This window comes from Colletotrichum fructicola (assembly GCF_000319635.2).
Source record: "Colletotrichum fructicola Nara gc5 chromosome Unknown KSG_Nara_v1_contig08, whole genome shotgun sequence".
NCBI classification, from domain to species: domain Eukaryota; kingdom Fungi; phylum Ascomycota; class Sordariomycetes; order Glomerellales; family Glomerellaceae; genus Colletotrichum; species Colletotrichum fructicola.
In genome coordinates this window covers 2,387,195-2,410,130 of record NW_027094058.1, presented here as the reverse complement: position 1 = coordinate 2,410,130, position 22,936 = coordinate 2,387,195, and the positions used below count along the sequence as shown (strand labels likewise).

The window sequence follows — 22,936 nt, the reverse complement described above, 5'->3', positions numbered from 1 at the left end:
AGTGAGTGAGAGTGTGAGAGTCTGAGAGACGACCTCCCACACCCGTAACCTCCTCGAAAGAAAACTTTGGCCACACCCTAGTCCCTAGTCCGGCAAGCCTTGGCCCTGAACGGCCCAGGCAGTTCCCAGGCGTCCTCCGTGGGACAGCCCAGTAATGCTGCGACTCTCTCTCGCTCTCTGATCCGCCGGCGGGTCGGTGTCTTTGCTGCCTCTGGAGTCGTCGGGCGAGGCCTGCGAACTTCAAAGTACCGTCCGTCCCGCTAGCTTGCCCGCCACTCTCAGGGCTACTCATTCCGCCGCCCGCAACGCAACTCTGCGTGTTGAACGCCCGACATCCACATTCATAAGGTTCGCGCCTCCCACATCCACATGGTCTTGCTTCCGCTTCGTCATGCTGCCTGACCCATTGCTGTCTCTTCTGCAAACCCCGCGACGGTATACAGCGCTCTCATCCGAGCCTTCGCTCATTTAGAGCCTGTCGACAAGGCCTCTCGATTCAGGACTTTGTCGATTTTTCTGTCTGGCCGTGTGGTCTGGTCTGTAACCGACTGTCTCCGCGGTCCCAGTATATACGATTTCCCGAATCGGCTCTGAGCGTTACCGAACGACCTAGAACAATGGCGTCCCTCGGAGACTTGGTCGACCAGGTCGACCTCAACGACCTCGACTACGTGCACCTGGTGCCATACAACGGCTCCGGCCCTACGGGAGGAGACTCTCTTACAGAGGATCTCAACATTTGGTACGAGGTATGTTGCGGCCAACGTTTGTGAGGCCCACGTGACGGACCGCTAATGAGGGGACTTCAAGACTGGTGATATCGCATGGATGATCACTGCGACAGCTCTCGTGCTGCTCATGATCCCCGGAGTTGGGTAAGCTCAATCACTTCCGAACGACAGTCACCAACCAGTGCAGCGATTAACACCACCTCGTTCAGTTTCTTCTACTCTGGATTGGCCCGAAGAAAGTCGGCTCTGTCTCTCATCTGGCTCTCCGTTATGGCCACGGCCGTCACCAGCTTCCAATGGTTCTTCTGGGGTTATTCTCTCACCTTTTCGCACACAGCAGGCGCCTTCATTGGCGACCTGGCCAACTTTGGCTTCAGGAACGTTCTCGCCCGACCTTCCGTAGGCTCCGACCGCCTGCCCGATCTCCTCTTCGCCGTTTACCAGGGAATGTTCTCGTGCATCACGGTTGCTCTTGCGACCGGAGCCGTTGCCGAGCGTGGACGCATGCTCCCGTGCGTCATCTTCATGTTTATCTGGGCGACGGTTATCTACGATCCTATCGCCTGCTGGACGTGGAACCCTAGTGGCTGGTCTAACAAGATGGGTGGTCTCGACTTTGCCGGAGGAACACCCGTGCACATCGCGTCTGGCACAGCCGCTCTGGCCTACTCCATGATGTTGGGCAAGCGCCGCGGTCACGGCACCCACGAGCTCAACTACCGACCCCACAATGTCACTCACATTGTTATTGGCACCGTCTTTCTGTGGGTTGGTTGGTTTGGTTTCAACGCTGGATCGGCGCTATCGGCAAACTTGCGCGCTGTCCTTGCTGCTGTCGTAACGAATCTCGCAGCTTGCGTCGGAGGTATCACTTGGTGTGTACTGGACTACAGGCTGGAGCGCAAGTGGTCCACGGTCGGATTCTGCTCTGGTGTCGTTGCTGGTCTGGTCTCCATCACTCCTGGTTCTGGTACGTGATGCGCAGTGTGTACCTGTAACGAACCACACTTTACTGACTTAGTCCAGGATACGTCCCAGTGTGGGCTGCCGTTCCGTTCGGCGTCCTTGGAGCTGCCTTTGCCAATTACGCCACCAAGCTGAAGTTCATTCTGAGGATTGACGATGCCCTCGATATTTTCGCCGTCCATGGCATTGGCGGTCTGGTCGGCAACGTCTGTACGGCCTTCTTCGCCGCTAACTACATTGCGCACCTGGACGGCGTTTCCACCATCGACGGCGGCTGGATCAACCACAACTGGATTCAGCTTGGATACCAACTCGCTGACTCCTTCACTGGCGGTGCCTATTCGTTCGTTGGCACTTGCATCATACTTTTCATCATGAACATGATCCCTGGCCTTCGTCTTCGCGCCACGGAGGAGGCCGAGATTCTAGGTATCGACGACGCCGAGATCGGCGAGTTCGCATACGACTATGTTGAGCTTACCAGGGAGGTTCTGAATGACATGGACAACGAGGCCGCCAGCCGTTACTCCAACGACATGGCTTCCTTCCAACCGATGGAGAAGAACAATAGCATTCCGTTGATGGATGCTCGCAACTTCGCAGGATCATCACACTTCCCTCCACAATTTGGTCACGCCCAGTGAACCCCATACATGATTATGACGCAGCGCCGATTCAAACAAGAAAACAAAGAATAAAAGTTGAAGGATCCTGGAAGGAGACTTCGATGGAACAACCAAACCTACCACAGCACGGCAATGCTGCCGGCCCAACCAGGATCCAATACCACAGTCACCTTCAAGCCTACAGCCGGATCTTTACTAGGTGGGGCTTACCAATTACCAGGAGTTAAACTATGATGGAAATGAGCGATGTTTTGTACATACACTTGGAAGTTTTGGACTACGGTGATACCATGGGAAGCGGAGGATGAGACGGTCCTTCCCTGACCGCTGTACTTTTGTAATTTATACACTCAGAGCAGGACAAGCCGGCGACGACTTGTGGGCTGGTTCTTTTTGGCAAATAGACCAAAATAAGTTTCTTTGTTCGAGTAAACGGAATTCAATGTCTCACCACCAGTGCGATGATTGGCAGACCTAATAGGCGAAAGAGGTGCGGGTTCCCCTGGTCGAACACACCGTGCTGTGCTGCATGAATGTTTGTAAAGTTGGGGCCGGTGAGGCAGAGGCAGCATGCCGATGGATTAGCCTGCTAGATCCCATGTCTCTGAGGTAGGTATGCTGAGTCCGAGACCCATGCACGTATCTTGCCTTGAAGAATTCCGTGTCGATCTGATGCAGGCTGGAGCCAATCCGCTCGGAAAGAGCCTATTGGGTCCACGGGTGCTTCATACCTTACCGGTGGGGGAGCTGTCAGTGCTGAGGCATGGCTTAATTGGATGACTTGCAGCGTCCACAACACTAATGCGGCGCTGTTCTCCACGGTGCAGCACCCCTTTGGGCCACCCATATTCAGTTCCAATCGCACCTACCTAGGTGTGTACCTTATGGGCCATAACAAAGACATCCATCCATCCATCCCTCCCTTCAATTGACACCTCACCCCAACAGGCAAGCTGCCTTGCCTCGGTGTCGCCTTCGCCCACCTCGAACTTTGCTCAGTCCATCCATCCATCCATCCATCCATCAAGCCCAGGAAGCAAACCAACCTCGACATGACGGTGGCTCAGCAGCGTTCAACAGCAGGGCTATCGCGAACCTATTGGACATCGTCGACGCACCATGACAAACACAGACACCCCATTGAGAGACAAAGCTCGCTTTTTTCATCATCTGGACGCCATCGGTTACTTGGCAGATGATGATGATGACGACTTTGAGGAAGCCGAGGAACAGCACAGACGACAATTAAAGGCCTTCCAAGCCGCGGCGCAACCTCGTCAACCGTTGCAAGAAACATCACCAGTTGTCATCGCTCCTCCTTCTCACCCAACTCTAACAGGGACGACTTCAGCTCCGACATCGACCGCGACGCCCCTCGTGGAGCTTAGGCGGAAGGACGTCATCGAACGCACTCCTCTCGCCGAGATCAAGGGCCCGGGAAGGAAAGATCGAGGTGCGCCTCCAGCCGCAGACACCAGTTTTGTTGAGGACACTCCGATTCCGGACTCTTCATCCAGGCAGCCCCTCCAGCCCCTACCCACTCTCACAAGAATTGCCGCGACGCCGCTCCCAGCAAAGCGGCATTTGCTTGCTCACGTGGCGGACAACTCGCCGTCCATCATGGCCATGAAAAAGAGAAAGAGGGAGCCGAGTCTCAAGCTTGTGCCGGAGGTGCAACAGGTCTTGCGCGGAATGCGCCTCTACTTCATCCCCAACGACGACATCGCACCTGCCAGGAAGATTCGTATCAGGAAATCACAGGAGTACGGCGCCACTTGGGTGAGGAATTTGGAGGACGCGACCCACGTCATTGTAGACAAGAAGCTGGAGTGGAAGAACATTGAGAAAATCCTTTCCTCTACAAATGCTTCACCTGCATATACTGTCGTCACCGAAGAATACCCGCTCGACTGTGTTCGGTTCAAGACATTGCTAAACGCTGGTCAGAAACAATACCAAGTGTCTGGATGTCCGGAACACTCATCGAGTTTGGCAGTTGAACATCAGCAACCTCAACTTCCAGTGCTGCCCCTACAGGACCGACCGCTCAAGAAGCGCCAAACCAAGCCTGACAAATGGGACTATGCACCGCCCCCTTCGACACCTTCACGAAGTCAGGATTTTTCGGGCAGAAGAAGTGAGCAACAGCCAGCGCCAGATTCGCCTCCCATCCTGAGAGATATCACACCGGTCCAACATTCAGAAGCCGGACAAACCTTGTCTAACCAGGTTTTCGATGGGTCTGGTGACCATTCCTCTAGTCCAGCAGGAGGAATTACAGCTTTGGCATCCGGAGACGAACTCGAGGGAGTCATTTCCCAATTGCAGAGATATAGGGACCTGCCATTGGAACGTGACGAAGACGATCTGCCAAGTTCGGACCCAGTCGAGCCAGAGTCCGAACGTGAATGCTCTGAGGATGAGCGCCAGAGAAAGAAGCAGTCTGTCACGAAGTCCAGCAGCAGGAAAGACTTGACCTGGGAAGATAAATTTGCCTGCTATAAGGGAGGGACGAAAGGAGGCGACAAGACCAATCCGAACAATCGCACCATCGAGGTCTTGCAACAGATGTGCGACTACTATACACGGACAAATGATACATGGCGCCCAATCGCATATCGAAAGGCCATCACACAACTCAAACGACAGCCCAATAAAGTTTCCACGGCCGAAGAAGCAATCAGGTTGCCCGGCGTTGGCCAGAGACTCGCGGACAAGATCGAGGAGATCGTCACGACTAATAGGCTCCAGCGCTTGGAGCATGCCGAAAGTGAGCCTATGGATGAGATTCTGCAGACGTTCCTCAAGATATACGGAGTGGGCAGCGTCCAAGCTAGCCACTGGATCTCTCAAGGCTTCAGAACGCTCGGGGACTTGAAGCAAAAGGCCAAGCTGACCGCAAACCAACACGTTGGCATCGACCACTACGATGATCTAAACACTCGCATTCCACGTTCTGAGGTCAAGCTTCTCGGAGCTGTTGTGAGATCGGAGGCAGCAAAGTTGGACCCGGCGGTGCAAATCATCATCGGTGGCAGCTATCGCAGGGGAGCAGACAATAGTGGAGATGTCGACTTTTTGATCACAAAAAAGAGAACCAAGTCAACATCCGACCTCATCTCGTTCCTGAACGAACTAGTCCGTGTACTGGAGTCGCAGAGATTTCTCGTCGCCAGGTTAGCGAGCTCACGAGACGATGGAGACGGTAGCAAGTGGCACGGTTGCTGTGTCTTGCCGAAAATCAACGGCTTCAACGAGAAAGACTACCGCAAAATATGGAGGCGTGTTGATTTCCTCCTTGTTCCTGAAACGGAGTTAGGGGCGGCGTTGATATACTTCACTGGCAACGACATTTTCAACAGGAGCATCCGGCTACTGGCATCCAAGAAGGGCATGCGGTTAAACCAGAGAGGTTTATACAAGGATGTGATGAGGGGCCCTAGTCGGGTCAAAATGACCGAGGGCGAATTGGTTGAGGGCCAGGATGAGAGAAAGATCTTTGAGATCTTGGGAGTTAAGTGGAGAGAGCCACATGAGAGGTGGTGCTAGGTCTTGGAGCTTTCCCCCCGCGAGTCGTGGTCTCTGAGTCGCATCGCATAGCGTGGCGTTGGATGGCAATTGTTGGACTATTCCGTTCATTCTGTGTACCTCATGATCCCTAATTCAGGAGACATCAAGTTCATTTACATGTTCGCGGCCTGATGACTTAATGTTCGCTTGCCGGTGAGGAACCAAACAAGAGACGCCCCTAAACGACAAACGGACATGGGGAACTTTTATCATCCATGGAAAAGGTCTCGCTCATAGCGGTGGTTAAGTGGCATGGAACGGGCCGACAGTAAGGGTCTGCCAGCTGGGAGGACCGCGCAATGTGGCCAAAAATGGGAAGTGGGGACTGGCCGATGCAGGGTGCAGGCGGTGACAGGCATGAGCGGCGCAATCAGCTTTAATTTTTTTTTTCTTCCCCTCCAGTCGTGGCAGTTTCTGCATCTCAGAGGTCCAGTCCCATCCAGTCCAGTCCATTCTGCCCGATCGTGTAGAAGGTCTCCGTTCAGGCCCAGCCCCGCCAGCCGACCCTTCCTCCTTCACCGCGCGCTTGTCCGTGTTTCCTTTCCTCCTGAAATTTCCTCCTTCATCTCGAGGACCACCAGGCACATCCGCTTCCACTTTACAACTTGTCGCAGTAAAAAGTTGCAGCTGCCTCTTGTTCACCTCTACCCCTCCCGAAACCCAGCCGAGTATTCACCATGTCTGGCGACCACATGGAGGTCGACGCCGCCGAGGCGAAGCTCAAGGCCATGGCGCACTCTGAGCAGCATTACTTCAAGAGGTACGTTGTTTTCTCCCCAGGTGATTGGAGGCTTTTTTTCTCCAGAGCAAGGACACTGTTGCTAACAGACGTTCTGCAGCTACGACCACCACGGTAAGCGTCTTCTTGCGATGTGCGATCGATAAGGGGAAGAAATTGTCTAACGAGAAGGAATGTGGAACAGGCATCCACGAGGAGATGTTGGTATGCAGCCCGCCAAATACGTCGCACAGCTAGCTGCCCCTCCAAGGCTGGCATCTGTGGTGAACCACTCGCTAACCCTGTCTCCCCTGCAGAAAGATGAGGTCCGCACACGCTCCTACATGAACGCCATTGTCCAGAACAAGCATCTGTTCAAGGACAAGGTTGTCCTCGATGTCGGTTGCGGCACTGCCATTCTGTCCATGTACGCCTGTTCCGAGACTGTTCCGCGCAGTTTTGTCCTCCCAACGAGCCCCCAGACTTACAGGTTTTCCCTTCGCGCAGGTTCGCCGTTAAGGCCGGTGCCAAGCACGTTATTGGTGTCGACATGTCCACCATCATTTTCAAGGCCCGCGAGATCGTCAAGGTTAACGGCATGTCCGACAAGATCACCTTGATCCAGGGCAAGATGGAGGAGGTCGAGCTCCCCTTCCCCAAGGTTGACATCATCATCTCTGAGTGGATGGGCTACTTCTTGCTCTACGAGTCCATGCTGGACACTGTCCTCTATGCCCGTGACAGGTATCTCAACCCTGGCGGTCTCATCTTCCCCGACAAGGCGACCATCTTTGTTGCTGGTATCGAGGATGGCGACTACAAGGATGAGAAGATTGGATGTAAGTCTCGACCACGACTCTTGGCAGGCAGACATAGTTGCCAGTCATTCATATGTCAGCCGCTAACCGCAACCTCCAGTCTGGGACAACGTGTACGGCTTTGACTATACGCCGCTCAAGGCCACTGCTCTCGCCGAGCCGCTCGTCGACACCGTCGACATGAAGGCCGTGGTCACGGACCCCGCCGCCGTTCTCACCCTGGACCTGTACAAGTGCCAGGTTGCCGACCTGGCCTTCGCCACCAACTTCAAGCTGTCTGCCCGCCGCGACGACTTCATCCATGCCCTCGTCGCCTGGTTTGACATTGATTTCAGCGCCGCCCACAAGCCAATCCGCTTCTCCACTGGTCCGCATACGAAGTACACCCACTGGAAGCAGACTGTCTTCTATCTGAAGGACGTTCTTACCATGTCTGCCGGCGAGGAGGTTGAGGCCAGCCTCGAGGTCAAGCCCAATGAGAAGAACCGCCGCGACCTAGACATCAAGATCGCCTACAAGTTCCCGACTGAGGACCCCACACGTGCCGCTGAGGGCTCTGCCGAATACAAGATGTGCTAAGTGCCATCGTCACGGCCCCGCATCCGCTCGTCTCGGGCAGTCTGTCTTCTGGGGAAGACGATACCCGGGATCGCAGAGTTTCGTCGCAGTAAGAGCATTCGAGTGCTGAGCCGGTCCTCTACGAACTGTAGTGGGCATGTAGATCAACCCGGCCTCTGCTCTCCAGACAATGGAAAGCGACAAGCCTGCATTCTTTGCGCCTGAAACAAATAAAAAAAGCAGAAGGGAGATGATCCAGCCTGGCTGCGTAACCTGCGCCGGCGAGGAGGCATGGCGCGGCCTTCTTTCCTAAGGATGCCCTTTTGTGTGCCTGATTTGGTTCTAATGAGAAGGGAGATACCGCCGCCGACGGGTGAGCGTGAATGGAAGGAAATCATTACATAGAGACCATGGCATTTACAATCTTCCACCTCGAGGAATAGATTACGACTAATGAACCAAACATCAACCTCCGCTAAACTCTCTCTACATTGAGTCCCTTCGCATCTACACTCCAACCAAATTTTACGAGGTTCTGATCATTGACAGCGGCCCAGTAATATCAACCCCGCAGCTTCTTCTGCCGGTGTGTAGCTATCTTTCCAAAACGCACAACACAAGAGGACGCTAGGCGGCGATGGTCTTGAGGTTGGTGTTTTGATGCTCGCGTCTCGTCAAGGTAAAACCCGCAAGTAACATAGCCCCAACGAGCTTCAAGTATATTACAATGCTTGTTTATGTACAATACAACAACATTGCGTCACAAAATGCCCTGTGCTATTCTAACATGTCTGTACTAATTTATCTATCTGAAGCTTTTCGGCCGTACTACTGCTGTCATCGCACTCATCCGCCATGCTATGCACTCGAGCCCTCTGGATATCAAGTCCCTCTAAACCATCCCCTTTTTTTCTGTTGAAAACCGTTTGCGAAAGGCGTGAAGAAAAAACCGTAAGAGATCCGCAACTATCTACAGACCAATAGGGGAAAAAAGAAAATGCCTGATGACAACGCTGATGATGCACGAAACGAGACCATCCCCGCCGAAACGCCGGTCTGGCTGACGCAATTCTCTCAAAACGAAAAGAAACTAACGAGGAAAAACAAAAATGCCCCCCTCCCTTCCCTTTTCGTTTTCTACTTCTAAAAGTCTTCGTTTCCATACGAGAAACCATACTCATCACATGCTATTAGGGCCATGATTCATCCAGTCCTCGATGGTGTCTTTATCATGAAACACAACGGCGAGCAGAACCGTAAACTCATCCACATCTCTTGGGTCTGCGAGCGCCAGGAGACCGGAAAAGTCCATCCCGCCAACCCACCAAGGGGTATCGCCTTCACGCGATCTATTCCACCGCTCTGCTGTCGTTGCTGCCCATAACCTCGCCTGGGCCGTGAAGCTCATGTCCGAGAGGCTCAGGATTTGATGGTGGGCCCCAGCCCGGTGATGCCCGCCGCCGCCGCCACCGCCGCCCCGGGGCTTCCCGTAGCCCCCTCCTTGTTTAGCCGTCGCGTATACCGCGCGGACGAGGTGTGCCATGACGAGCACGCGGCGGATCGTCTCCGCCATCAACCAGCGGCGCCAGACGGCCTTCAGTTCCTCTTTGGCAAGTCTGCCGGGCGTGTTGGAGCGAGAATTGCCTGGCGAGAGGCCTTCATGTTGATACGTTGAGGAGGACGATGAAGACTGCTGTGGTGGCGGAATGTGCGACTCCGGGAGGACGACGGAGGGTATTGCTTCCTCCGTCGAAAATACCCCCGCGCCAACGCGTGACTGCAGTGCGGACGTCCACGTTGCGAGGACAGGCTCCACAGAGTCCGCCAGCACGCGCTGACGGATATCGCCATCGAACCAGCGCATGATCTGATACATGACAAGAGCCTGTAGCGCCGCGACCTGTTGTGGCAGAGTCCATGTCGCCTGCTCTGGGACGTAAAGAAGGGAGGTCGCCTTGGCTTCGATGACGCCTAGCACGAGGGCGGCGTTTTCGTCGTTCTTGGCTGAGTATGCTGCGCATGCGCAGAAACAGTCTTGCAGAACTGGCGGCAGTCCGTCGGCGCCGTTCGTCGTAGGGAGGTAGAGAGCCGGATGTATAAAGGGGGCTACGCCATTCTGGCTGACCCAGCGCCGGGGGTAGTTCCTGAACTGCTCGCTGCAGTACGTCACGGTGTCTCGGGAGACGAATTCACTGCTCGGCGGCGGTAGCAGCGATGGTGATGGCGTCGGACCCGCGGCCGTGTTGTTATTGTTGTTGTAGAACATTGACCACGAGTTCTCGGTGTCAGGCACGACTGGTACCGGCATGATGTTTTGCAGAGAGTCCGGCGTTGCCGCGGAGCCGCTGAGAACATCGGTGAAGAAGTTGAAGTCTGCTGCGGCGACAGCGGCCTCAAGGGACGGATAGTTGCAGTCCTCGAACCCCTTTTGAGTGCACCGGCCACATCGTGGCAGCCGCTGGTCGCAACGACGCTTGGCTTGCTGGCATGCCGTGCAGGCACGGCGTCTGGTTGATATTAGAGGAGACGAGGAGCTTGAGGGGCCTGACATTGTGTCAAGTGACGGAGGGTGCGGCAGCTCTGGTGCCGTAGAGACGGGGTGGGTGGTCGTCGCCGGTCCGGAGCGGTAGCGGGAGCGGTAGCGGGAGCGGTTGCGGTTGCGGCTCTCCGCTTTTGGCGTGGGTGGAACTCCGCAACGGCCGACGGGCTTCCGCGTTGTTGATGTTTCTTCTCTCTTAGCAGGACTGAACTTTGATGATACCCCCGGGTTTTCTCTTGTCTGTTCGGCTCAGGCGGTGCTCCGCAATGCTTGATGGACATGGTGAGGAAGTCCGAGGAGGGGCACAATCAAGCCCGCCGTCGGTGGCGGTCCTCCTTATATGGAGGTGGGATGGGTTTGGGTGTGAGTTGCGGTCCGCGTGGGCTGCTCTTCCTCACGAGCTCGCACGCTCACACGAGCCACACAAGAAGACGTTTGATGAACCGAGAAGAAGATGATGGTAGCCCGGACGGAGTAAGCGTCTATTCAGAACGCCGACATCGGGAGCATGGCTGTTCCGGTCAGGTCATCGAACGTCGCTCGTGAGTAAGCGTGTGTAAGGAAGGGATTGACGTGGAAGTAAGGACCTTCGTTGCGGCTTGGAAGAGACAAGAGAAGGAGAGGAAAAGAAGAAGCAAACGGAACACGGCGACAATGAAGCGCGCGGTACCGACGAGGAACAGATGCGCGGTGCGAAAAACTGTTGCCCTGATGTTCGACCCGGTTCCCACCCCAGGATGGGGTGTCGTTCGGGGTGGTGTGTCAGCTAGGCTACGTCTGGAACTGGGAGGCAGGGAAGGCGAGATCTTGCCCGATGGGTCATGCAGCTGAATTTGAGTTATGGTGCATCGTTTCCCGTCGTTGTGGCCGGCATCTAGCTCTCGGCGTTCCTGTCCTTCCTATCCCGTCCTGTCAACGGCATGGTTATTTACGATATGACTAGACCAAACAAGACACACAAAAGTGAGTGCTCTGGGCCGTGTGAGAGACTGTGTTCCAAAACAGGCAACAAACCAGAGCCCTGTCTGTGGCTGACAGCTTCACACGAGAGCAACTGAGCTCGACGCCAACAATGTTCTTCTTTTCCTTTTCTTCCTTTCGCCTCGCCGAGAAGTGTTGGCTCATCTGCATATGCATTGTCTCCAAAGGGACACACTACAACCACCACTGGTCGCTTTCCTCCGACGCCAGCGTTCCCATGCCGCTGGTACGAACGAGTGGGCGAACGAGAGGGTAGACCGCACACCCAACCCCCGTCTGCAGACACGAGGTCTGGGATGCTTCTTTTCTCACCCCGGCATTCCCCATATGACCCATTGCGTCACATAAGTAATCGCCCTGCTATTTTTGCCCAGGCATTTTGTAAGCAACCCAGAACTGTCATGTACGTTCCGCCAACTCAACTCAGCCTTACGAAGCACGCACATTGCCGAGAACCTCTCACGCGCATTTCTGACAGCCGCCTGCCTTGCTGTCTTCTCTACAACTCCCGCGCATTGTCGTGAGTCCCGCATAGCTTGTCGCTTGATGCTCAGGTGTTGTGAGAGTCAGGTCGGTCCTAAGGTCCGCTGCCATCTTCCGGTGCGTATGAGACAACCCCGTTGGTTAATCCCTCCATTGCTTGACCTCGTTTTCCCTGTTTGCAGCCAGCCCCGATGTGCAGATCCGAGTTGTCGGTGAAGGACACGGCGCTATCAACGCCGACAGCAGTGGCCAAGCCCGAATCGCAGCATATCGCCCGCCGACACGGGAAATTGTGACGTGGGTTGAAGCTATTCCAGCCCGACGAGTCGCGTCTGCGGCTACCAGCCACCGTCGCCCGGGGTCTCCCACTACGCGCGCTGCGAACCTCGTATTCCTATTTTAGACCACCAAAGGGCCCTCTAAACCCCATCAACGGCTGTAGGCAACAAGGAGAAAAACCAGGAAAGCTGCTCAAGATGTCCAGAAGCAGAGCAGAAGCACCTTGTGCTCCTATTGCAATAATCGACCGAGGCGCCGCCAGCCATGCGATATATTCTCAACCGCCATAAACGTGCCGGCCGCACTCGGGAGGCGGGCAGAGATCAAATGGACCATTCCGAGCGCAAGGTTGATAAAAATAGCACCGTCAATCGTGCCACTGCGGATCGGAGGCCACTCAGCACTCAAGGAGCGTACGCTCACGATCATATCATCGCCTGCATACTTTGGTAAGAGCCATTGAATCCAGTACCCTGAGTTGCGGCAGCGGTTCTACATTTAGAGATAGAACGGCGCTTGAAAGGTGGACCTTTCGCATACCTTTCTACAAGCTCCGCATCGTACCTATTTAATCACTCTGTCGCTGGTTCAAAAGTGATTGAGAGGGACAGAGTGAGAAAGAGAAAAAGAAAAAAAGACAAGCGCTGATGGTGATTGAGATGGACGCGATTGAATTCGCCAACTTGGAAGGCTGCCTTTGGCGTGCCACACCTGTCGGACCATGATTAGCGACTGTGATCAGAATTTTGTTTCGTGAACGCAAACTCAGATGATTGATGATAGCTTGCGCTTCCTACTGTCTCGTGCGGTATTCGATGGTTAGCCGCGTGGCATCAGACAACTAAGAATGACCCGGTCTGCCCAGAGGTGAGATGAACACAAACTTGCACGTTCCGATGTTTGCAAGTCAGATGCATTGATGAATGATTGCCCCAATGAGCTTTCCAGGAGCAGAGGATCGCAGAAGCCTTGCTCAGTGAACGACTCGTCCATCGGCGGATTTGACGATGCCTTGAGTAGTGAATCTACTCATGCTGAATCTGGTCTCCAAGACTACTAGGTCAGAAAGCGAGGCCAAATATCACTCTGCAAGATTTCCGTGGATGTGCATCTTGGAGCTCAAAGAGGTGGGCATCTCTTTTGCCGCAGCACTTGCTGAAGCAGTCATGGTGATGTTAACTGTTATGTACCATGATCTTCCAATGTGGGGAAGCAACCAGCATCATCACCGTCGGATTCCTGGGAAGGGAGTGTTACATAACAAAAGTGCCAGTGAGAGTGAGTTGGTTGAGACCGGTTCGCAGAAGGAACTGCGCAGCCAATCGGCGTCGTGGCGATGATAAGCGACAAGCTCGGACGTTGCCTCGGGCGAGGCGAGACTATCTCCTATCATAACTCCTCCTTCCGCCCGAGGGCAGATCCGGAACTACGAGATATAAAGCTTGCGACCGAAGCCTCCCGAGGCTCTTCATCATCCACACTGCCACCGACGGAAGCACGATGCGACAGGGGTCCAAGGTCCCGCAGAGACGAGGCTCGTCTCCAGGAGGAGCACCTGGCACCCCCTCCCCCCGCCCCGGACTTGCAGGCGTGCGAGGGGGGAAAAAAAAAATCGAGGTCTCCAGACCAAAGAAAATTGGCTGATATTGTAATTGCCCCTGGTGATTGGGCGCAAACCACGGAAGCAGGGTCAGGTAGCCCACGTTAGTGCAGACACAGGCACCGCACCGAGCCCTCGACCTGTTTCCGGCGGCGGAGCCGATGGCGGCACACTAACAGCAGGAACCGCATGCCTCGACCTCCTCGAAGCCCGAGACACCTCGCAGCAAATCATTTTCTCGCCTATTGCGGGACTTTCCAATTCCTCGACGAGGTAGGCGACGTAGTGCCTGAAGTCTGGAGACGGCATCACGGGGTCTTTGATACAGACGTGGTTCGCGCCCTCGAGTCGAGGTAGGTGAGTGTCCTCTTTCCAGGTGCCTTTAGTGTGTGGCTGCTGTGTGGACGAAGAGCCTTTACTTACTAAGGAGACTTAGTAAGAGAGGAGCAAACGGCAGCAGTCAGGTATGTATCTTTTGCTCATCTTGCTGCGGGCACCCACAGGAACCGAGCCGGCTGGACGGGAGCTTAATGTACTTTGGATAAAGTACCCATTCTCGATTGCCCTACTGCAGATGCCCTACTGCGACCACAGCTTCGGCGACATGACTCTGCCGCCTGCTGCAGAGGCCGCATTCGAAAAGTCTGAGACGCGGCTCTTGCGACTGGAACACTCCTGGAGTTGGTCTTCTCGAAGCCGCCGTCGGTGCCGTTCCGTGTGCTTCTCTGCATTGAGTTACAGCTGCCCGAACTCGACACTGCTTCGTCGCGATTCCGTCCGGCGACGTGTGGGGATGCACTTGTCCGCGTCGCCATGCCCCCTGTCGCAGTAAGAAAACGCCGGAGCAGAGGGCGGTGGTCGGCGTCGTCGGGTACTTGATAGCGCGCACAAGATGCTACGCCAGAGGTACTATGCAGTACTTGCATGGCCCTGAGTCCCAGGTACACACGTCTTCACATGATGGAGTCGTAGCCAGCCCGGTGCAGCATCAGCATGAGCATCAGCAGCAACACAGGTCGCAACAGCGGTGGCCCCGGGGTCGTTGGAGGGGACTGCCCCTCCTTCATGGGGGTTAGTCTCGTTTCCGGGCGGGGCCCACGGAGAGTCCAGTCTGTTCTCTTTTTTTTGTGATCGACCGTGTTCATTAAGGTCGGCCATCGGCCGGGCGGTCAGATGCGCAGGTAGGTGCTGTCAAATATGCCAGACTGTCAATTGAGTTTTGCATACCGCTAGCAACGAGGCAGGATGCAATGCGCGTAGGTTCGACTTCATTCCAGTCAGACCAAGGTATGGTATAGGCACCGCAACGAGCAGAAGACGACGATGACGGCATCCAGGGCAGGAAAGTGTCCTGGGCACGTCCATTAGTGACGTTCGGTTCCCATCATCTTTCTATTGGCTGCCGCATTATTCGCTGAACACGTTTGGCAAAATGTGGGAGGGCACGCTACAATACCTGTACCGCAGCAGCCAACCTGCCATGTGCATATTTGTACACTAGGCAATTATCTGATTCTTCCTTTGCCGAAACCAGATACCAAGCCAGCCGCCACCGCGGCACAACCCAGACTCGAGTTGCGAGTTGTGGTAAGGTTGCTCTTGGGGGTACGGAGAAACCGGCGGGCTTGAGTCTCGACCTGGACGGAAACAAGGACATGAGAATCCGTATCTCGCTCGACGGCAACCCTCCGGTCCCTCACCTCCTTGCAAGCTTTTTCCATGTCGTAGGTAATGGATGGAGATAGATTGTGTACGAGAATGCGGGACGACGGGCTGGCGGGCAAGTGGGATAATGGCGATGGGTAAAGAAAAAGCCAGAGGGGAGCAAAAAATTACGCAGCAACCCGCAATCGAATGCAGACTGCAGTTGCAGTGATGGGGAGCAAAGAAGGAGACAAAAACAAAAGGTACATGGCCGGTACGGTGCATCGTGTGACGGCAAAGTACCTCCAGCCCCATGGATGCAGCAGCTGCGGTCGTAGTCCAGTGTTCCATTGAAGGTAGGCAGGTCCCCACACCCGGCCACAGGCGTCGCCGTCGTGGTGCAGGCACACTCAGGCAGGTTCTACAGAAGCCCCACTTTCCAGTCGCGACAGCTTTTTGCTGCTGAGTGAAAATAATCCAATTCGTGTGATTGGCCCGCTGGGCCGCTGTCGCCTTCGTCATAGCCGAGCAAGCCCACCTGGCCGACCCTGCTCCTCTCCACAGTCCACACAGGAGCGCGGCAACCACCCATTGCCAGCCCAATTTGTGCCGAGCACGCACCGTGGGAGGGCGGAGGAGCGTCTCACACGCCGGAGTGAGGGCGGAACGACCATGGCACACTCGCACCTTTTCGCAAGGCAAAGGGTGGACGAGCCTTTTACTGCCACCCCCAGCCGGTGCCGAGGGGAACCTTCTTCTACTACTTCCCATCTTCGCCGGAAAACCTCTCCACCTTCTTATTTTCCTCCTCTTAATATTCTTTTTCTTTCTTCATCCTCCCCTCCCATCCTCCCCCTCCTCCAAAACAAAGTCCCCCTTCCCAAAGGCCAGGGCACTGAGATACCCGTTAGAGCTTTACCACCGCTCCAACACTCTCCACTCCATCACAATTGAACAGTGACAGCTTCTCGCTGCATCGATTTCAGCCATGTTGGCCTCAAGACAGCTCCTGGGCTCTGTTGCCCGGAGCCGCACGGCTGCCAGTGCCAGTCTGGGACTGCGCCGTATGGCTACCGTCTCTGACTCTCCCCTCGACCGCAAGGTAAGCTGAGAACCATCATTTGACTGATCAGCCACGGAAGAAGCAGTAGCTGACTCGCCGGAAACACAGGTCAGGCAAAACATTCACGAGGAGAGCAACTTCATCAACTACAAGAAGATGTCTGAGAACCTTGCCATTGTGCGCAAGCGTCTCAACAAGCCCCTCACCTACGCCGAGAAGATTCTTTACTCCCATCTTGACAAGCCCGCCGAGCAGGAAATCGAGCGTGGTGTCTCATACCTGAAGCTTCGCCCCGACCGCGTTGCTTGCCAGGATGCCACTGCCCAGATGGCTATTCTTCAGTTCATGTCTGCTGGCATGCCTTCCGTCGCTAACCCCACCACTGTCCACTGTGATCACTTGATCGAGGCTCAGGTCGGTGGCGAGAAGGATCTTGCCCGTGCTGTCGGTATCAACAAGGAGGTCTACGACTTCCTGTCCTCTGCTTGCGCCAAGTACAACATCGGTTTCTGGAAGCCCGGCTCTGGTATCATCCATCAGATCGTCCTCGAGAACTACGCTTTCCCCGGTGGTCTGCTGATCGGAACCGACTCCCACACCCCCAACGCTGGTGGTCTCGGCATGTGCGCCATCGGTGTCGGTGGTGCCGATGCCGTCGATGTTATGGCCAACCTGCCCTGGGAGCTGAAGGCCCCTAAGGTTATTGGTGTCAAGCTCACTGGTGAGATGTCTGGCTGGACTACTCCTAAGGGTAAGTTGCTCGCATGAAGAATCTATACGCCCAGTTCCGTGTCTCGCATACTGACAACCTCCAGACATCATCCTCAAGGTCGCTGGTATCCTGACCGTCAAGGGTGGAACCGGTGCTATTGTCGAGTACCACGGCCCTGGTGTTGACCAGATCTCTGCCACCGGTATGGGTACCATCTGCAACATGGGTGCCGAGATTGGTGCCACTACCTCCCTGTTCCCCTTCAACGACCGCATGTACGACTACCTCGCCGCCACCAAGCGCAAGGATATCGGTGACTTCGCCCGCGTCTACGCCAAGGACCTCCGCGAGGATGAGGGTGCCGAGTACGACCAGCTCATCGAGATCAACCTGTCCGAGCTCGAGCCCCACATCAACGGCCCCTTCACCCCCGATCTGGCCACTCCCATCTCCAAGTTCTCCGAGGCTGTCAAGGCCAACAACTGGCCCGAGGAGCTCAAGGTCGGTCTGATTGGTTCTTGCACCAACTCCTCCTACGAGGACATGTCCCGCGCCGCCTCTATTGCCCGTGACGCTCTCGACCACGGCATCAAGTCCAAGGCCATCTTCACCATTACCCCCGGTTCTGAGCAGATTCGTGCTACCATCGCCCGCGATGGTCAGCTCCAGACCTTCGAGGAGTACGGCGGTATTGTTCTCGCCAACGCCTGCGGCCCCTGCATTGGTCAGTGGGATCGTCAGGACGTCAAGAAGGGCACCCCCAACTCCATCATCTCGTCGTACAACCGTAACTTCACCGGCCGCAACGACGGTAACCCCGCCACCCACTCCTTCGTCACCTCCCCCGACTTGGTCGTTGCCATGACCGTTGCCGGCAGCCTCCACTTCAACCCCCTTACCGACAAGCTCAAGGACAAGGACGGCAACGAGTTCATGCTCAAGCCTCCCTCTGGCGATGGTCTCCCCGTCCACGGCTACGACCCCGGCCAGAACACCTACCAGGCCCCTCCCGCCGACCGCAGCACCGTCAATGTCCAGGTTTCTCCCTCTTCCGACCGTCTTCAGGTTCTGTCTCCCTTCAACGCTTGGGATGGTAAGGACGTCAAGAACATCCCCATCCTGATCAAGGCCAAGGGAAAGACCACCACTGACCACATTTCCATGGCCGGTCCCTGGTTGAAGTACCGTGGCCACTTGGACAACATCTCCAACAACATGCTCATCGGTGCCATCAACGAGGCTAACGGTGAGGCCAACAAGGTCCACAACTACACCACTGGCGAGTGGGATGCTGTCCCCGCTGTCGCCCGTGACTACAAGGCCAAAGGCATCAAGTGGGTTGTCATTGGTGACTGGAACTACGGCGAGGGTTCTTCCCGTGAGCACGCCGCTCTTGAGCCCCGTCACCTGGGTGGTCTTGCCATCATCACCCGTTCCTTCGCTCGTATCCACGAGACCAACCTGAAGAAGCAGGGCATGCTTCCTCTCACCTTCTCCGACCCCGCCGACTACGACAAGATCAAGCCCGAGGACAAGGTCGACATCCTTGCCACCGAGCTCGAGGTTGGCAAGCCTCTGACCATGGTCGTACACCCTGCCGACGGCAGCGCCGACTTTGAGATCAAGCTCTCCCACACCTTCAACGCCCCCCAGATTGAGTGGTTCAAGAACGGTTCCGCTCTGAACACCATGGCCAAGGCCGCTGCCGCTGCCAGGTCATAAAGGGGCAGTATGAAGGTGCATTGAATGGGTAGTTATGTGAATTGGGTGGTGTAGGCGTACTTATTTTGCATGCTATGGGGTGTCGGTCGGTATAACTAAAGTCAATGGCCGCGTTACGCCCTTTTGTTTTATGGTTGGGCAATCATACCTCTGGGACTTGTTTATTTTTTATGTAGGCCAATGATTTCTTAGTCTGTACAAATTTCAAACTCTTCAAACCAGAATTGAGTCCGTAGTAGCTGTGAAATCTTGGAAGTATATTTGTTAGGAGGGACATGGCATTTACCACCCCAGCTCCCCCGGTGAGCAAAAGTATTACTTCCACAGCCGGCGAGTGAAACGCGGCGGTGCGTCATCCCAGCGGAGGCGCTGCAAGAAAGCTCTTCCTAGAAGACTTTCGAGTCAAGAGGGGTTCCTTTAGCCAAGACGATTTATCATACTCGATGTAGCTCACCTAGATACACTGACGGCGGTGGGCAACGGATGATGGATTAGAGTGTCACATCATAAGCCCCGCATGAGGAAAGAAGCTGCTGTGGGATGCCTGACACAAGTTCATCTGCATGGCATTTCTTGAGCTCAACGAGACGCGCTGGGAGAGTTGTAGTCACGATTGTTGAAAAAAAGAAAAAAGAAAAAAAACCTTGAGAAAACGCACGAGGAGAGCCGAAAGTAGAAACAGCCCCATAATTTATCGGCGCCGGCGGTAGCGGCGCCACGTCCGGTGTCACGCGCCGGAAAGGGGCCCGGGGAGAGGGTAGTGGAAAATATGGTCCGGGTGCGATGGCTCCGGACAGCCGAATACGGGTGGGAGCCGCCGCATGAAAGCGGAACATTGACGGATTTGTGTCTGGAACCCATCAATTCCCGATGAGCCGCTCGGGTTGCTGCGGATTGCCGTCTGCCCGCAGTCTGTTATACACAGGGTTAAATGACACGGGCGCCTAGAAGGCAGAGTGGCGTCCCAAAATAATCGCTAGCATGATAGGAGCCAGTGTTCATTTGAGGAGGTCATTCACCGACCGACATTGTGGGAGATGAAATTGCGGCGCTGAATAACCACCCCGCCAAAGCCACGCCAGATGACAAGAGCAGGGATTTAGCATCGCCTCGCTGATCATTGCCTGCCAGTAGCCACCCCGGATGAAGATGTCCGATGATCCTCAACCAAAAGCAGCCGTTCTTGTCTAGTGTCCACCCATCGCGGAGATGGTAATTACAATCCCTTGCTGTTCAAAGCAAGACCGTCCGAATTGGAACCAGATGCATATTGTCTGCATCGTATGTAGCACCACCCAACTGAGATGCAGCCGCCTTGCTGCCGCCTACGAATACGCGTTCTTTTCGGATGTTTTGTCGTCTGGGACCGCACGCATGAAAGGCTTAAGCAGTTCGTTCACGGACGGAGAATAGTATTAGTTCTCGAGTGTTGAGTGACGTCGGCGCCGTAGGCTTTTCTTTTTCAAAACGATCACTTGCACAGCATTGCCGCCGCAATTGATGGGAACATCGGTAACGATTGGGTTTGCGTCTGGCCCAGACGCACCAGCAATTATGATGCGCCCCCGGTTGATCCAAAAAGCAAGTGATCTTCCGAGGCGCACGAGTCGACATTGCTCCGGTCAGGGGTGGGCACATATCAGGGTGTCTGTCCCTGACGCTATTCCACTTTTGGACGTGATTGTTCCTGGCCGAGGGCCAATGAAGAGATTGCGAGCACAGCCGCTTCAGGGGAGCGCATCGGTGCAAAGTCCAATCACGAATTCACGATGCAGGCTGTGGGGGATGATCGAGTGGAATTCACACAAGATCTTGGGGTCGATATGCTAGCCAATTGTCGTTCATTGTGGCACCAGGCTCAGAGTTCCATTGCTTTTGCCGTCGACGCTAAACAATGGAAACAACTTTAGTCGCCTGGCTGGAGGGAGATCGGCGAAGAGTGCTGCGTGACTGTCAACAGTCGAGCGGCTGCTCAGTCAGTCGCCGGCGCAGGCGTCTCGCCCAGAGGGTTGGTTTCGGCAGAATGTTTGAACGCTATGTGATGTTGGAGCTGAGGCCCCTATTCCATATTGGGCATGCTCATGAGAGAGGCTTGGGTTTTTTAAAGTCCTTTGGGCAACGTATGCGTTGACGTTGCAACGTGACTGTTTGGCCAGAGTCTGGAGACAAATTCTATCAGTGTCCGGAAAAGCAAACTTCGTAGCACAGTGAGTGTTGTATGGTATGCGTTCGACCGAATCGGAATCGGCGTCTGTGCATCGAGAACCGAGAGCTAGTCGCTGGGTTCGGTTGAGTTGAGCTGAGCTGAAATGGAGTTCACGCAAGGGGTTGCCGACGTTGGTTTTCGATGGGGAGCAGAATTCGATGCCCAGACGACTGGGCATGAAATTGGTGGGTAGCATGATGTTGTCGTTGTGTACTCCCTGTTGGTGGTGGAGGTTATGGGGAATGCCAGGAAGGGATTGAACCTTCGAGGTAGGGAACTACCGCGTGAGGCCGCGGCTGCGTGGGTTGTAGAGAGAGAGAGAGAGTTGACGAGGCGGAAACAAGGAGGCTTGCAGCTGTCATGGCGTCTGATGGTGTCAATGTTTCGACGACACGCACGAAACATTGGCAGAAAAAAAGCCAAGGCCAACTAAGGTAGTTTTTTGTTTGTTCGGTGCGGCTTCGGCGAGGTAAGGTGGCAACGAGTTCGGGCTGGCTGCCGGTGTTTTAGGTGGGAAAGGCTAAGTTTCCTGGTCAATATCGTAGTCGCTATTTTGGCTTTCTTGTCTCTGTGTCGGGTCACGGAACGAAACGCGAGACGAGTCGACGAAAGAAAAGACGGACACGGCGGCGGGATGGCATGTGGCTTCTGGCAGATGACAGCTTTCCCCAGAGCCGGGCGTCGGTCGTGGTGGTCAGCAGTGGTGGAGCATGAAGCCATCAGCAGAGACGGAAGCATAACGTTGGTGAGATGGCTTCATCATATCTTGGTCAGAGACCAAAGTCATGCATGCCTGCACGCCTGCAGAATGAAAGCCACGATTTCTGGGAGACTGGACGGTAGACGCCGTAGAATGCAGGTACGATGGATGCATGGAAGCTCCAATGGTATACGTAGGGAAGCTGAGGTATTCCGAGGTTGCTGCCGTGAGGTTGTGGACGGGCACATGGAGGTCAGGCAGGGACGGACCTCGCAGGTGTCATCTGTGCCTGAGGGAGGGTGAGGAGACCAAATCAAAGTTGGACAGACGGCGGCAATGCAAAGCAAAGCAAGAGGCTATCTATCAGCAGGACCTAAGGAACTGGCGGGAAACACGGCAGGGCGACATGGAGGCGCGCGCTCTGGACTGCAGACGGGATAATGCATGGTGGGCGAACCTTCACAGTTCCTGGTGAAGCCTAAGGTGAACAGAGATGAAAGGTGGAAGTGGAAGTCCTACTAAGTAATAGTAAGATCGTCGGCTGATTGGACGGGGGCAGCCCCACACGCTAAAATTGCACCAGCTCGAATTCGTCGAAAAACGGTTGTCTCACCCCTGCCGCCAGCAGGGAACCTAGCAAGCCCTCTGCAAGGTACCGCCGGGCTCCTTGCTGCACCAAGCTCCCGTCTTCCATCTCGTTTGGATGGCGGCCAGGCCATGTCTCTGGCTGGGCCTTGGGGACGGGAGGAAAAAAAGAGTTCTCTGCTGCAAACCATGGAGAACACATCCGTTCGTTGTTGACATTGACAATGCCTTTGCACATCCAGTAGCATTCTTTCCGTCGGCTACTATACGGCGGCTGCCTCCCGCCGGATCTTTTTCTTAATTCCTCCTACAGATACTCTCAGATCACCCTCTCATCAATCGACATTGGCGACAAATCACACCTCCGAGCTGTTTCGGCCCCGGCATCCGTCGTATCATGGATGTCAGGTACTCGCACAAAAACGCACCTGCGTG

At 55.1% G+C, this 22,936-nt stretch overlaps 5 protein-coding genes across 5 annotated transcripts; 4 read left to right on the top strand and 1 right to left on the bottom strand.

Annotated features, from left to right (window-relative positions):
- Nucleotides 1–617: 617 nt before the first annotated feature.
- On the top strand, nt 618–2,341 carry amt1-0 (Ammonium transporter 1; the record flags this gene model as incomplete). The annotated part of the gene is made up of 4 exons (XM_032023416.1): nt 618–749; nt 811–875; nt 941–1,701; nt 1,758–2,341. 4 exons carry the CDS (start codon nt 618–620, stop codon nt 2,339–2,341), a joined length of 1,542 nt encoding a protein of 513 aa, XP_031879849.1.
- A 1,101-nt stretch (nt 2,342–3,442) lies between these two features.
- Poll (DNA polymerase lambda) lies at nt 3,443–5,872 on the top strand (the record flags this gene model as incomplete). The annotated part of the gene is made up of 1 exon (XM_032023417.1): nt 3,443–5,872. The coding sequence occupies one exon, from the start codon at nt 3,443–3,445 to the stop codon at nt 5,870–5,872; it is 2,430 nt and encodes an 809-aa protein (XP_031879850.1).
- A 698-nt stretch (nt 5,873–6,570) lies between these two features.
- On the top strand, nt 6,571–8,008 carry rmt1 (Protein arginine N-methyltransferase 1; the record flags this gene model as incomplete). The annotated part of the gene is made up of 6 exons (XM_032023418.1): nt 6,571–6,653; nt 6,733–6,746; nt 6,817–6,836; nt 6,929–7,038; nt 7,119–7,450; nt 7,530–8,008. 6 exons carry the CDS (start codon nt 6,571–6,573, stop codon nt 8,006–8,008), a joined length of 1,038 nt encoding a protein of 345 aa, XP_031879851.1.
- A 1,159-nt stretch (nt 8,009–9,167) lies between these two features.
- Nucleotides 9,168–10,538, bottom strand: gsfR2-1 (Transcription factor gsfR2; the record flags this gene model as incomplete). Its single annotated transcript, XM_032023419.1, has 1 exon — nt 9,168–10,538. The coding sequence occupies one exon, from the start codon at nt 10,536–10,538 to the stop codon at nt 9,168–9,170; it is 1,371 nt and encodes a 456-aa protein (XP_031879852.1).
- Nucleotides 10,539–16,501: 5,963 nt separating this feature from the next.
- On the top strand, nt 16,502–19,010 carry CGGC5_v013734 (Aconitate hydratase; the record flags this gene model as incomplete). Its single annotated transcript, XM_032023420.1, has 3 exons — nt 16,502–16,615; nt 16,685–17,327; nt 17,392–19,010. 3 exons carry the CDS (start codon nt 16,502–16,504, stop codon nt 19,008–19,010), a joined length of 2,376 nt encoding a protein of 791 aa, XP_031879805.1.
- Between the last annotated feature and the right edge of the window lie 3,926 nt (nt 19,011–22,936).